The 12,584-nt window shown below is 38.3% G+C and overlaps 1 protein-coding gene across 1 annotated transcript in view; it reads right to left on the bottom strand.

The window, feature by feature from the left end:
• Positions 1-12,584, bottom strand: part of PHACTR1 (phosphatase and actin regulator 1) — a 287,592-nt gene that overhangs the window by 68,497 nt on the left and 206,511 nt on the right. Inside the window, exon 6 of the mRNA XM_026047024.1 lies at positions 2,727-2,807. Within this exon, the coding sequence (XP_025902809.1) occupies positions 2,727-2,807 (81 nt within the window). The remainder of the gene's footprint in view (positions 1-2,726; positions 2,808-12,584) is intronic.

Here is a 12,584-nt window from a genome sequence, read left to right as displayed (position 1 = left end):
TCCTCATCATCTCTGAGGCAAACAAGCAATATATTCACATTCAGAAATTTTTTTACTATCTCATCTAGGTTCAGACAAAAGAAGAGATATCAAAACATTATAATGAACACTGTGACTAACAGTACTTTGCTAGCTTTCACCTGCAGGGCAACTTAAAGTCATCTGAGAAGTCAGCGATACTGAAGAGAACATGTTAGGGTGCTATTTTAAGCATGAGGCAGGAACTAGATCTCTAACCTTCTTCTCCTTGGACAATATGGTAAAAAACATCCTATGCAGACTGCTGCTCCAGAGCTTTCGTTTCTGGGTCTATCTGCACCTATTAATTTTATTTTGTTTTGGATGGATTTTTTTAAGAAAGGAGAAAGCAAAATTACTCACTTGTAGACTGATTCTGTCTGCTTTGCCCTCCATTGGCTCAACCAATGAAAAAAATATTACTTTTGTTCTAGAAATACCCTATGTATCTTAGATATCAAAGGTACATTATCACTACCCATGTTCTATCACTTTCTCTTCTGTCCTGTTTCTTCCCTTCAAGGAAGAGTTCAAATTCATACCTTCCTGTTTTTGAAATTAGCAGAAAATAACGTGGGGATACTGGATAAGAAGTCCATCTGCTTGGGATTTTCCTTTAATGGCGCTTGTCAAAAGCAAAGCCCAATGTCTTTGCTTTTTGCACAGGAAATAGTGAAAAATAACTGCAAAGAAGGAATGGATTTTTTAAAAGGTTGGGTTTTTTTTTTTCATGAGAATCTCCAGACAACTTAGCATCTATTTCACAAGGTGACACAGAAGATTACAAACTATAGCATTATTTGACAGATGGAGGATGCAAGCAGCCAAGAAAAAAAGCAGCTAGCTGAAATTCCTCACATGCTTCAATAAAACAGATTTTTATTTCTTGGGCTTACGTTTAAAAATTTCCCAAAGTGAGGGAAATCAGAGTGGGCAGGATGAAGGGGATTCAGCAGTAGCCTCCTGGCAGGTCTCTGACCTGGAAGCTATTAAAACTAAAAACACTCAAACCTTGCCACAGTTAGATGAAGATTGTGCTTGTTTTTCTTCCTTATTCTTTATCAAATGAAAAAAAAAGTAGAGAATGAGTTCCTTAGATAATATATTAGAAAGCTCCATTCAGGCAACTGTTGAGTGTTTTCAGTCAACTGTAATCTCAATGTAAGATTTTTTTCGTAAGGTTTTTTTTTTTTTTTTTTTTTTTGCTTTTGAGACCTACTGCTTAATTTTGGAGCAAAAGTTCAACTAGGAATCCACACAAAGATTGACATTTAAAAAGTCAATTGCTCAGACTTTCTGGGAAAAAAGAATCATAGCCAAAAGAAAAAGGTCAGGAAGCAGACTGTGCACACCTTGGGTATCCCCAAGCTCTGCCCACCGTCACGTTTCCACATGTGCATGCAGTGGAGTTGCAGCCAGTTCATTCTAAGGACAAGTCTGCAGCACTTCGGAGTGGAAGAATTTCTCTAGCTTTCATGACCAAGGGCAGGGCAGGCAGTCTGGGAGGGATTTTACACTATGCTGCCTTCACATGTGTGTAGGGACATGTCTGAAGCAGATCCCTTTGAGATGCAAAGCCTGGATGCCAGAGACTGTACCCCAGCTGAATGACACATTCCTGTGGGATGAGGCTGCTTTCAGGGTGCCATAGGGAACCTTGGTGAGAGAAGAAGTAGTGTTGGCTATAAAGAAACATCTAAAATATGTGAGGTGTAAAAAAACATACAATATAGTGATAAGTAGCATTCTCTTGGCAATTAAAAAAATAATCATTTTCGGTAAGTTTTTTAATCAACTCTCCTTTCTCAGTGAGCTACACTAAAAAAGTATGTAGCAGATTTGAAGCATCCAGATTTTATGAGGCAACCTCTACTTCTACTGTCTGTGCAAGTTCACAACTTCTTCTGACTTCTACCAGATTCTGTTCATGATATGTTATTAAAGACTTTTAAACTTTGAATTAATGAGGCATTAAAGCACATGCCTAAGTTCTACTGAAATTTGTTTAGTTCATTGCTATATTTAGTTCATTGCTATTGTAAAGTTGCCAAAGCAAGCAGCAAAACAAATAAAAGTTATGGTCAAGATTGACACATACATAATAGATGTCAAATATTTATTGCTTTACAGATATAAAACAATGATGTTTGACATAAATAATACATTAGTAGCTCAAGAAATTATTTATCTGGAACAAGAAATCTTTACCATGGGTTTTGAGCCGTTTCAAGGGAATATGTTCTGTGTTCCTTGCAGTATCTAATCCCCTAGAACACTCCCTTTTTCCACAATAGTTAATCTCACAGTGACTCACGGAGAAGAATGACAACAAAAGTAGGTAGAGACCCATGCCATCTTCCCTCAGTCTGGAAGATCTGCTGTTTTGCAGCGACTCCTGCAAACTGCTTTGATTTGTATTTCTACTGCTTCACACTTCTGTTTAGCTCTCGTTTTTGTTTACTACATAGCTGCCACATTTACCAAAACAAGGTAACCAAATGAGGTTATCAAATAAGGGTAATGGCCCTCACAAGGGCCAACACAAGCTAATATCAAAAAGAGTACTTTGGAGGCCTTATTCTGTGATTGCAGACATGATGCTGCAATTCAGGAGTATACTACATGTTCCCAATGTTACACTAGTGTAAGATATGGCCATAAAACTATACAGGATGCCAATTCAGTGTTGTGAGAGGAAGAAGGCTTACCTTTATCAAAGATTTCCTTCAGCACTCCTCGTTTTATAAGCTCCTCTCTGCTTTGCCTCATCGATATCTTCCTTTCCAAAGCTGTAAGCAAAGGAGAATGGTCAGTATAAATTTAAAATAAGGAAAATTATCATTTTTAAAAGGCTGTATGCCTTTAAGTATTTAAAACACCTTTTTCTCTCTCTCTCTCTTATTACTTTCAGTGGCAAATTAGTGCCTGAAAACAGAGGCTATTGGTGCTCCATGCAACTCTTCTGGCTGTTGTAGCATAGCTGTTATTGATGCAGCAGGATAGAGGCTGCCCTCTTTGAGTGCATGTCTATACTCCCATAGCTGAATTTGCAGACATGTGCCAAGAATTTCTGTGGAGAACTAGAGACAGAAAAGGGAGAAAAAGCGAAGAGGGAAAGATAAGAAGGAAGGCGATGTGAACGATCGCTGTGATCAACGTGTGCTTGAAAGAAGTGGTCGCGAATTGTCCCCATGCAACAGCAGAAGACTGGCACCTCCTTCGGGCCTGAAGGCAAGGGTTGTTTGCCCCTCAATTCAGGGAGAGAAAAGCAAGGCATTTGGAGCACGGCAAAAAATATCTGTTTAACACAGCCTTTTCCTGCCTGCGGATGTTTTCCCCAAAGACGGGTCTATGAGGGCCTGGATACCGTGGTCACTGGGATGGCAAAATGACAGACAGCAATGCCATGCTCATTTAGCTCTGCAGTAATTAACACAATGCAGCAGCTGATGTGCCAGAGTGCCATAACTGCACGCGCTTGGTGAGCAACCCGCCTGCGCAGGCACTTTGGCCATATGCTCCCCTATGAGACGCATGGATGGATCAGGATTTTGCCACTCCAGCCTGCTCAAGGAACGTTTACAGCAAAAGATGCTGCAAAATGCTCCCTTCTTCCCCAAAAACATGAGTCTGCAGCCCTTCCTGGCACAGCTGCATATATATGCTTCCCTCTGGGACACAAGGTACTTGGTGAATTGGCTACGTTTGTTGGTACTCTGCATTCTCTGCATCTTCTTTGCTGTCAGACATATCCTGCTTAGTAGGAACAGGGCTGGTGTAAGCCTGCTACATGCAGCACTCTCCTCCATGGTGTACAGTTGTGCTTTTCCTTTTTTAAAGCCAGTTTGGAGCACGTGCCCCTGAGGACAAAGACAGCAAAATGCTGCAGTGGCCTGCTAATAAAAGCCACGCTTTCTCCTCAACACTGCCCCTCAACTTCAGGTGGGATTTTAATAGACCGTCTCTTTGCCAAGGTAAAGGACCTGAAACCTGTTATGCAGTCACAGGGCCCAGTCTCTTTGTCTATGTTGCAAATATACACTTTACCTGAGTCTAGGTGCCCTTGTTCTCATGTGTCATCTAAAGCTTTTTCTCTTTTGCTTTAAAAATAGCCACTATCAGCCCCTCAAACAATCCTAAACTCGCTACAGTTAACTTCTGAGCTTTCTCCCACCAAAGAAATTGCTAAAACCTTGCTTGACTTTAAAAAGCAATTTGGCCTTGCTGAATACCTTTCTCAATAGATCCGAGAAACTAATTTCCATTTCATTCCATTTCATTTCCACAGTGAACAGTCGTCAGTCTGCCCAAATGTCCATAAGCACACAGGAACAAACCTTAAAGTATGCACGGATAGATAGACTCCATATAACATGTTGGCCTTCCATATACTATACACAGAATGAGACCAATGTGTAAATACTGTTTTCATACATGGTGAAGGATGAAAAACTTAGAGCCAACGTTAGGTCTGCAGGTCGTGTCATGCAATGGACCTGCTGAGAATTTAACCACGTGCGCCCATTTTACACAGGGTTACTGATGCTCATGTGGGGTTCACTGTCTCATCCACTTATCTAGTCAACAGCATAAGGAATGCTATCTATGTCATGGCAAACATCTGCCATGAGGTTATTAAAGTAGTGGCAGGAAATGCTGCAGTTTTGTGAACTGAAGTTAATGCTCCTGGGTGTTGAAGCCCAAACAAGCCTGGTAGAATGTTCTGAATCAGAGAATCATTACGGTTGGAAAAGACCTTCAGGATCATCATTCCAACCATAAACCCATCACCACCATGTCTGCTAAATCATGTCCCTGAGCGCCTCATCTACACATTTCTCACACACTGCAAGGGATCACCATGGGAGTACTTCACCTCTCTTTCCATGTAGAAGCTTTTCCTAAACTTAGAGAAGAATGGAATATTCAGAATACCCTGAAGAAGGATAAGAGGACCTTCCCCTAGAGCAACACCAAGAAAGACTCTTAACTATGGAGCAAGGTTTCTCACATTCACAGCAGGAGAGCAGAATTTTGAGGATAGAATATGTATTTTTAGAAGCATTTATATACATAGTTTTCTTCATATATTCCCTTTGAGTTTTAATCATCTGCTCAAGAATGACAAAAAATGTTCTTATTTGAAGCTTGGGCTGAAACAATTTCTTCAATTTCCAAATCCCTTCTAAGTATAGGATTTGAAGTATTAATTATTTTCCTTACCAAGCCTGTTTAATTAATAAGATATTTAGAGGAAGGGCTTGCTGGGCTAAGAGGAGCACTGAATGATAATAACAGATGTTATACTAAAACTGGGGAACAGGCTGCTTTCCTTTAATACAAATCTTCTTCCCAAACATTTGAAAAAATAAACTGCAATGCTACTGCTGGATAAGGTAAAAAAAAAATCACAAATATCTAAATGCAGAACTCATTATCATTGAACAGCTTAGACAATAAAACGTTTCACTCTGCCTGGATTTCTCTAACAAAGACTGCAAGTCCTTTTACAAAGGACTTTCTTTTCAAGCAGAAATAAATTCATTCTCAACTGAGAAGAGATCCATCCACAGCAGAGGATAAATAAAAACCTCTGAATTAATCTTTACTTCATGAGAACCTTGTAAATTCTGTGATGAGAAAAAAATATAATTAATATTTAACAAAAGATTCATTACTTTCTTGGCTATTTTCCTTGGCGATTAAATTAATTTTGTTCATCTGTGCAGTATTCTAGGAGATTAGAAATAAGTATTAAGTCCTCTTCCTGGGAACTACTACCAGGAACAGGTTATCTTAACAAATTCATCCATTCTAAAACAAACTTTCAGTTACTCTTTTCTAGAAGTGAATATATATGTATTTTATGATTTCAGCATACAGATTTTGCTACTGTACTCTGCAATATACTGCTACTTTTAAGCTCTGATGAAAAAACAGTGGGAAATATTCTTATTAGTGTTTCTGAGCTAGTGTTTTTGAACTCTTCCAGCAGCAGCAGCACCCTCCAGCTTTTCAAGCAGAGCTTTTCTCTGTGGCAGGCCCCATTAAGATCAGTAGAGCCTTGACAAGGTGACAAGGATTTCCTGCCCCTTCGCTCTGGAAACCACGTATGGTTCTGCCTTCATTCCTTTAATAAACTGTTGTGCTATATGATGACAATGACCGTGGGTCATTCCCCCAGCTGCGAAGGTGAAGAACACAGTTGCCTTTGTGCCAGGCACTTCTGCCGCTCCATTAAACAGCCAAAGAGGCATTTATGCAGTCAGGACATGCAGCCTTTCTGTCCCTCCTTCCCGTCCCTCCAAGACCAAAATGTCATAGATGAGCTCTTCTAAGACACATTTATGTGGGAATGAACTTTCCCTTTTACACAACTTGTCATATTGCTGCTTAAACCAAGGGACAAACTAAATAAATGAGTTCTGCCCTTTCTTCTCACCTGACAATCAAAACTAAAGCCCAATCTGTGCTAGGCAGTTGAATCTTAACCTTGCTTTTCTCTTGGGCTGCCCTTGGCTTTTGTCTTAAAGAACACTGTGTGATGCTTTGCATTAATTCTTCCTTTTAAAGGCCACTATAATTTTCATGACGATTTTAGGAAGCAAAGGTCATTATGGGAATGGAGCTTAGAGAAGGAACTATCTGGGGGTGTTGATTATATTCAATCTCAATAGTTGGAAATTTGCTTTGCTAATGTTTCTAATCTGAATAATTAGAAGAAAATGGACAACACTGTACAATGTGCAGACAACTTTTCATGTTTTCTTTAGATTTGAATGGGAGGAGAGATCTCCAGATGTGATATACTATGTATCATAATTTGTTAAAATATCTGGACACTTTTTCTTCAACTAGGAGGAGTATCTTGTTAACCAGCTCTAACAGGATCCAACTGATACAAATCTTTGCAGTGTGGTCCTCAGCCTCGGAGTTGGCTTCCCTTTCATAGCAAAGGCTATTCCAGGACACGACTGACCTCAGTCTGATATAGGCATCCAAAACTGGAGTGAAGAATTGCACCAGGAAGTGTCTCATAGTCTTTACCAGCCGTATGGGAAACTGTGGGTGAAGAGCTGAGACAAAAAGATGCCTGAAATTAGACCTGAATCTACTCCTGAAATCAAAATTGACTAAGAGTTGCTGCAGATGAAAGACTGAGAATTGAGAAAAATGTAGGTGCGTCGGTTCACATACAGCTCCATTCATTTGGGGCTTGTTTCAGTACCTGGGGCATGACACCCAGCATCTCTACTGTGAGCTTGGGGGTTGACTCTCACTAGAATGTAGTTCAGCTGGAATAACTGTGAATATGAATATGAAAAATACGAATTTTGCTTGGCTTCATAAATCTCTCATGGCCTCAGGGAAGGAAGAGTATTTCAAAAGGTTTCTGAATCTTTGAGATTTAAAGTTCCTTACAAAAGTTTTGGGCCTCTCTAATCTTACACTGGGTTTACTTGTAACAGTACTGTCTACAAAATATGACTCAGACAGATTACTACCTATAAGGGATTATCAGCACTTTTTCTCTTGTGGTACTTACCTGTGACATTTTTTGTCCTGATTTTAGCCCTGCATTCCCATTATATAAGACTTCAAAGTAAGTGAACAGCGGTGGGGAAAAGATACTGGGTTATTAAAAGTTAGGCTTGATTTCTTAAAAATACTCAGGCACATACAAATGACTGAACTGGGCACTGAATCTCCAGATCAGATGCTGCTTCAATGGTTGTCAATATCAATGCTTTTCAGTGCAGGAATTACTGGAAAGACTTCCATGGTGTGCTACAAAATGAAGTAATATGACAGTGGGAACAAATCTACACAGCACTGATGAGTAGTTACTGGAGTAGTAGTTACTGGATGAGTAAGTCAAAACTTGAAAAGAAAATCAATATCATTATTATCCTTAGAAAGGCGGTAAAGTGAGGCACTGAGAAGCTGTAGCATCTTGGCTTTTATTACCTAGTAGGTCAGTAGCAAAATGGTGACAGCAACCATCCTGTGGCCAACACACCTGGGTACAAAATGATCCTTCTAAGCTTAAAATTTATTAATCTATAATTATGATAAATAAAATATCATGGAAAGAAGCCAGAACACACTCTATTCATTTTCTTCTAAATAGAAGAAAATTTATTTTAGATTATGATGATTTAAAACATAGAGAAGATACCATCAGGCCAACTTGCTTCCATTCAAATTCAGATCAGCTCAAGAAACTGGTTTATCTCCAATAAGAAGCACTGGGCTATCTATACTACTTCAAGAAAGCAGGATCGAACCACAATCTTCCTAGTTACCAAGTAGAAGATAGTTAGCTGTTAACTACAGGGGAAGATCGAATTCTTTCTTTCTTACTCATGTAATTTAGCAAAAAAACCCATACAAACAAAAAAACATGGGGAAGAAGCTGAAATCAGCCTTAAGAAAACCATAGAGATTTATACTCATTATAACTACATGTAAAGTAAACTGCCTGAAGGAAGAATCAGGAGGAAAAGGGATGTAAAGTCAAATTCATAAGCACAGAATTGCATGAGCTAATCAAAATACTATGAACCTCATTAAACAGATAGAACTGTGATAAAGTAATGGAATTCAGAAATGCTGCTTATAACCAAGAATTCAGCAAGCACAAAGAAACCCAAAGAAACAAAACTTGAACAACTCTGACATAAATAACAGAAGGAACCAAACTGAAGAAATCAGAAATCTACATCTAAATCAGATGGACTGCAAATTCTTCAACTAGAAAGTCTAAAAAAATAACCAAAGAAACTGTTTTCCCGGGAATATGACTAAATTTCAAGCTAGGTCCAAAGAAACTCAGCATAATGGATTTCACAGGCCAAACAGAGCGTACCTGGCAGAAAATGGATAAATGAAAATGAAAATAAAATATGAAATTTTATGAAATTATGAAAAAATATGAAAGGTGTGTTTGAAAAAAGAAAAGACAAAAACAATGGAAGCAGAAAGAAAATAAGCTTTAGGAAACCATGGAGAAAAATGGTGTCATCCTCAACTGCCCATCTACTGAAGAACAGGACAGAACTCCAGCATGTCAATGAAAATTGATTATTCATACTATGATCAAACAATATTTTGGAAACCTGCTTTCTATGTAATTGCTTTTTCTGTCATGCTTGAGAAGGACAGTACAGCAGATTAGGAAGCTACTCAGAAGCTGATGAGAATATGGAAAAAAAAAGTGAATAAGAGACAGTCCTGTTGTCCTTGCCTCTGAACTGCAGCACAACATTTTTATGGATTGCTAGGTATACTTGGTCAAGGACTGGAAAACTGTGCCACTAGTATGCATTGCTTTCCACTCAGTTTAATGAAAAATGAATATCTGTGGTTTAATTAAAGAACATTTCAACACAACACAGCAGATGTTACAGTACACCTGCCCTACAAATGCAGTGTGACTACAGCACTGAAAACCAGACCCTAAGCTTTTGATGCCAAAAGCATCAAAAAGAGCAGAGGGAAGTACTCATGTGGTGGACTTGAATATACTTCCATCAAATCCATACTGCCACAACCATCATAATCAGCTAGATTAAAACTAACTTGAACATGGCTATAACCAACACATTTGTTATTACAATTAAGCTATGTCCTAAGTGCCAGCAGAGGCAGCTGACATAACCTTTGTGATAAAAGGTCCATCCACCTTTTCAGATGGGTCACTAGCAAGTGGGTGAAGCACCAACTTCGCCTACAATTTGGTCTTACACCATGCAGAAGGTCTGTAGCATCAAAGAAATATTAAGAATATGGCTTCAATTCATCAAGCCTTTGCAACCAGACAAGACTTTACAGATATTACTGTAAAGAAGCAGATTTGTAGGAACATCATCATCAGCTTGTCAGCCAAAGAAACTTTTGCTTTTTGTAACTGACTTCAATTGCTTTAAGCATCTTGAAGCCTCAGATTTCTGTATATACAAGAAACACAATCATGCCAAAAGCAATTTAACAAACAGCTTGGTGAAATCTGCAGTGTGTTTGCCTCATTCTGAGAAGATGGCACCCAAACAGATGATACTGCAGTAGGGACCTGCAGTGTCATCTGTAATGGCAGAAATGTGTATTTGGAATTTTCTGGTATGTAATAGTGCAAGAAACTATCTTTAAAGCAAAAACCAAACATTGATATGGTTGGGATCACTAGAGTGAGATAACAACTCTTGCAGCTCCCGGCAGCTGAATAGAATTCTCTCCGGAATAGCATTTACCCATAAGATATAAATAACCAGGCAAACTGCCACTTTTGGATGCAGACAACACACCCAGATGGCAAAATACACAGCACAGTTTACAGAAACAAGTCTAACAGATGTCAGGAATCTAGGTTCTCCAGGATAACTTCTAGAAGGTGAGGGAGTCAGTTTTCCTGGTACAGAAAAAAGAGGAAAAAATTACTAAGATAAAAGCAAAACAACAGCAGGCAGATGATGTACAGAGGGGAGGAGTGCTTGGCCAGACACCCAGGAGATGACAACCAAATTACTGGCCAATACTCGGCCTCCTTGTTTGCCTGGGATGATCACCATTTGATGACAGAAAAAAAAAATGCTGTACTCAGTAAGTTGAGCAACACCACAGCCTTTAGTATAATACAGTGAATTGCTGGAGCATTTGCTTTACAACTTGATTTTACTTTTTATTGTAAGAAATATCTAGGCTATTATCATATCTCTTTCACTTAATTCCTTCCTATCTATCCTAACTTTCTCCATAGATCAATACTACCAACTTCTGTTCAAATAAATTATTGTCTAAACTGTCTTTGGTATCTTCTACTCTGTCTTGCCATCCCGAACAAGAATCGTAACTATGTTTTGCACTCTTAATAAACACTAAAATGATATATAATAAAACGACTATATTTCCTTAGATAACTGTAGCATCATATTTGCAGAAGAGGTGAATAAATCTGTTTTGTCATCAGCTGTAAAGAGATATGATAATAGCCTAGATATTTCTTACAATATAATCACATTATAAATGCAGACAACACTGTATAAAGTAAAGGTATAATTACACTGATATCACAGCATTCCAGTGCAAGTGTCCCAGCTGTTCAGAACTTCATAAAGTTTATATGCTAAAAATGTAGAAAACCAACTGGTCAATTGGTAGATGCAGAGCTGATCCAAGGTTAAAAGAAACATGCCAGTAGGAGTGGAGTTTACTCCATGGTAAAGAAGTACTTTTTTTCCTTTGTGCTAGTGTCAGCCCTAAAGAGCTTCAGCAGACTTCAAGCATGGAACTCTTCTTTGCAGAGAAATGTGGAAATCTCTCCAAATGAAGCGTCGCTTGGAGAATTTTTAAAATGAATCAATGAAACCAACAGTAGCAAACTGCCCAAAACAGGCAGAAATTTTCAGCGCTCCTTAGCACTCAAAAAGTCACGTAGTAAGCATGGCATAGACCCTGGCACTTAAAGATGGAAAAAGCGGGAAATGGCAGGTACAAGGTAATTTTAAGAGTCCAAGAGTCACTACGGAATTACTCGTGGCTTCCATACCATCAACCTTAGAAAAGCCATAGTTAGAATAAAGTTATAAATAGGAGACCTAGAACAGAAAAGAGACTGGAGAAGAATTATCTCGGCTTTTGAAGTGGGAAGTTCATAAAAGAAGTCAATGAATGATAATGTTTATGGTAGTGTCCTTAGAGTTCAAAAACCTTCTCATACCGTTAAAAAGAAGTTGCATGGAGTTAAATGTCCTCTAGTGCATTAATAAAGTAGAAAAACAGGAACCCAACACAGAAAGTAAAGATATCTTCTGAAAATGGGTGTCAATAGAGAAGAGAGAATTTGCTGACTGCAGTCAAAACTAAGAATTCTGCTGATTGCAAAGAGATACAGAAGGATACTAAATGATGGATGACAGAATGCAACACAGATGAATTCAAAAAGACTTGTGAAATGGTAGTACAACACACACAATAACAGACTCTAAATTAGTCGTTCCCTCTCAGGAGACAATATTTGGAAACTGCAGAGAGTTCTCTAAAAACATCTGCTTAATGCTGGGGGCAATTAAAAAATGTTCTAGGAACTAATAGGAGATAAACATGGCACCTTAATGCCAATGTAAAATTCCGCAGCTAATGCAAGTCTGGTTATCCATCTCAAAAAAGACATAACAGATAACTCCATGCTTACCCTCAGTCTTGATTATTCTTTTACTAAATGTAGCTGTTAACAGTGGAAGAAAATACCCTGGGCTATATGGAGTTTGGTTTGATCTACTATTGCTGCCCTTCATCATGTTTTTATTTAATGGTTATTAAATAAATATATATAATATAAATATAAACAATAATAAACAAGAGAAAAATCATGCTCAATCCTAACACATAAAGATGTATAGTGTATCTAACTGTTGTGAAATGTGCAAAGGCATGTAATTTGCTTTTGAAAGGAATCTGAAATTTAGCTCCTTACTATGCACATCATGGGATTTTTCTTACATGATTAAGTCAGACCTGGTTAATAATACAGAGTTCAGCATATTTGCAACTAAAATTATAAAAATGGG

This window comes from Nothoprocta perdicaria, unplaced genomic scaffold, assembly GCF_003342845.1.
Source record: "Nothoprocta perdicaria isolate Ctin4 unplaced genomic scaffold, notPer1 scaffold_47, whole genome shotgun sequence".
Taxonomy (NCBI): Eukaryota; Metazoa; Chordata; class Aves; order Tinamiformes; family Tinamidae; genus Nothoprocta; species Nothoprocta perdicaria.
Note: the sequence above shows the minus strand (reverse complement) of the source record. Positions and strands in the feature narration are given on the sequence as shown.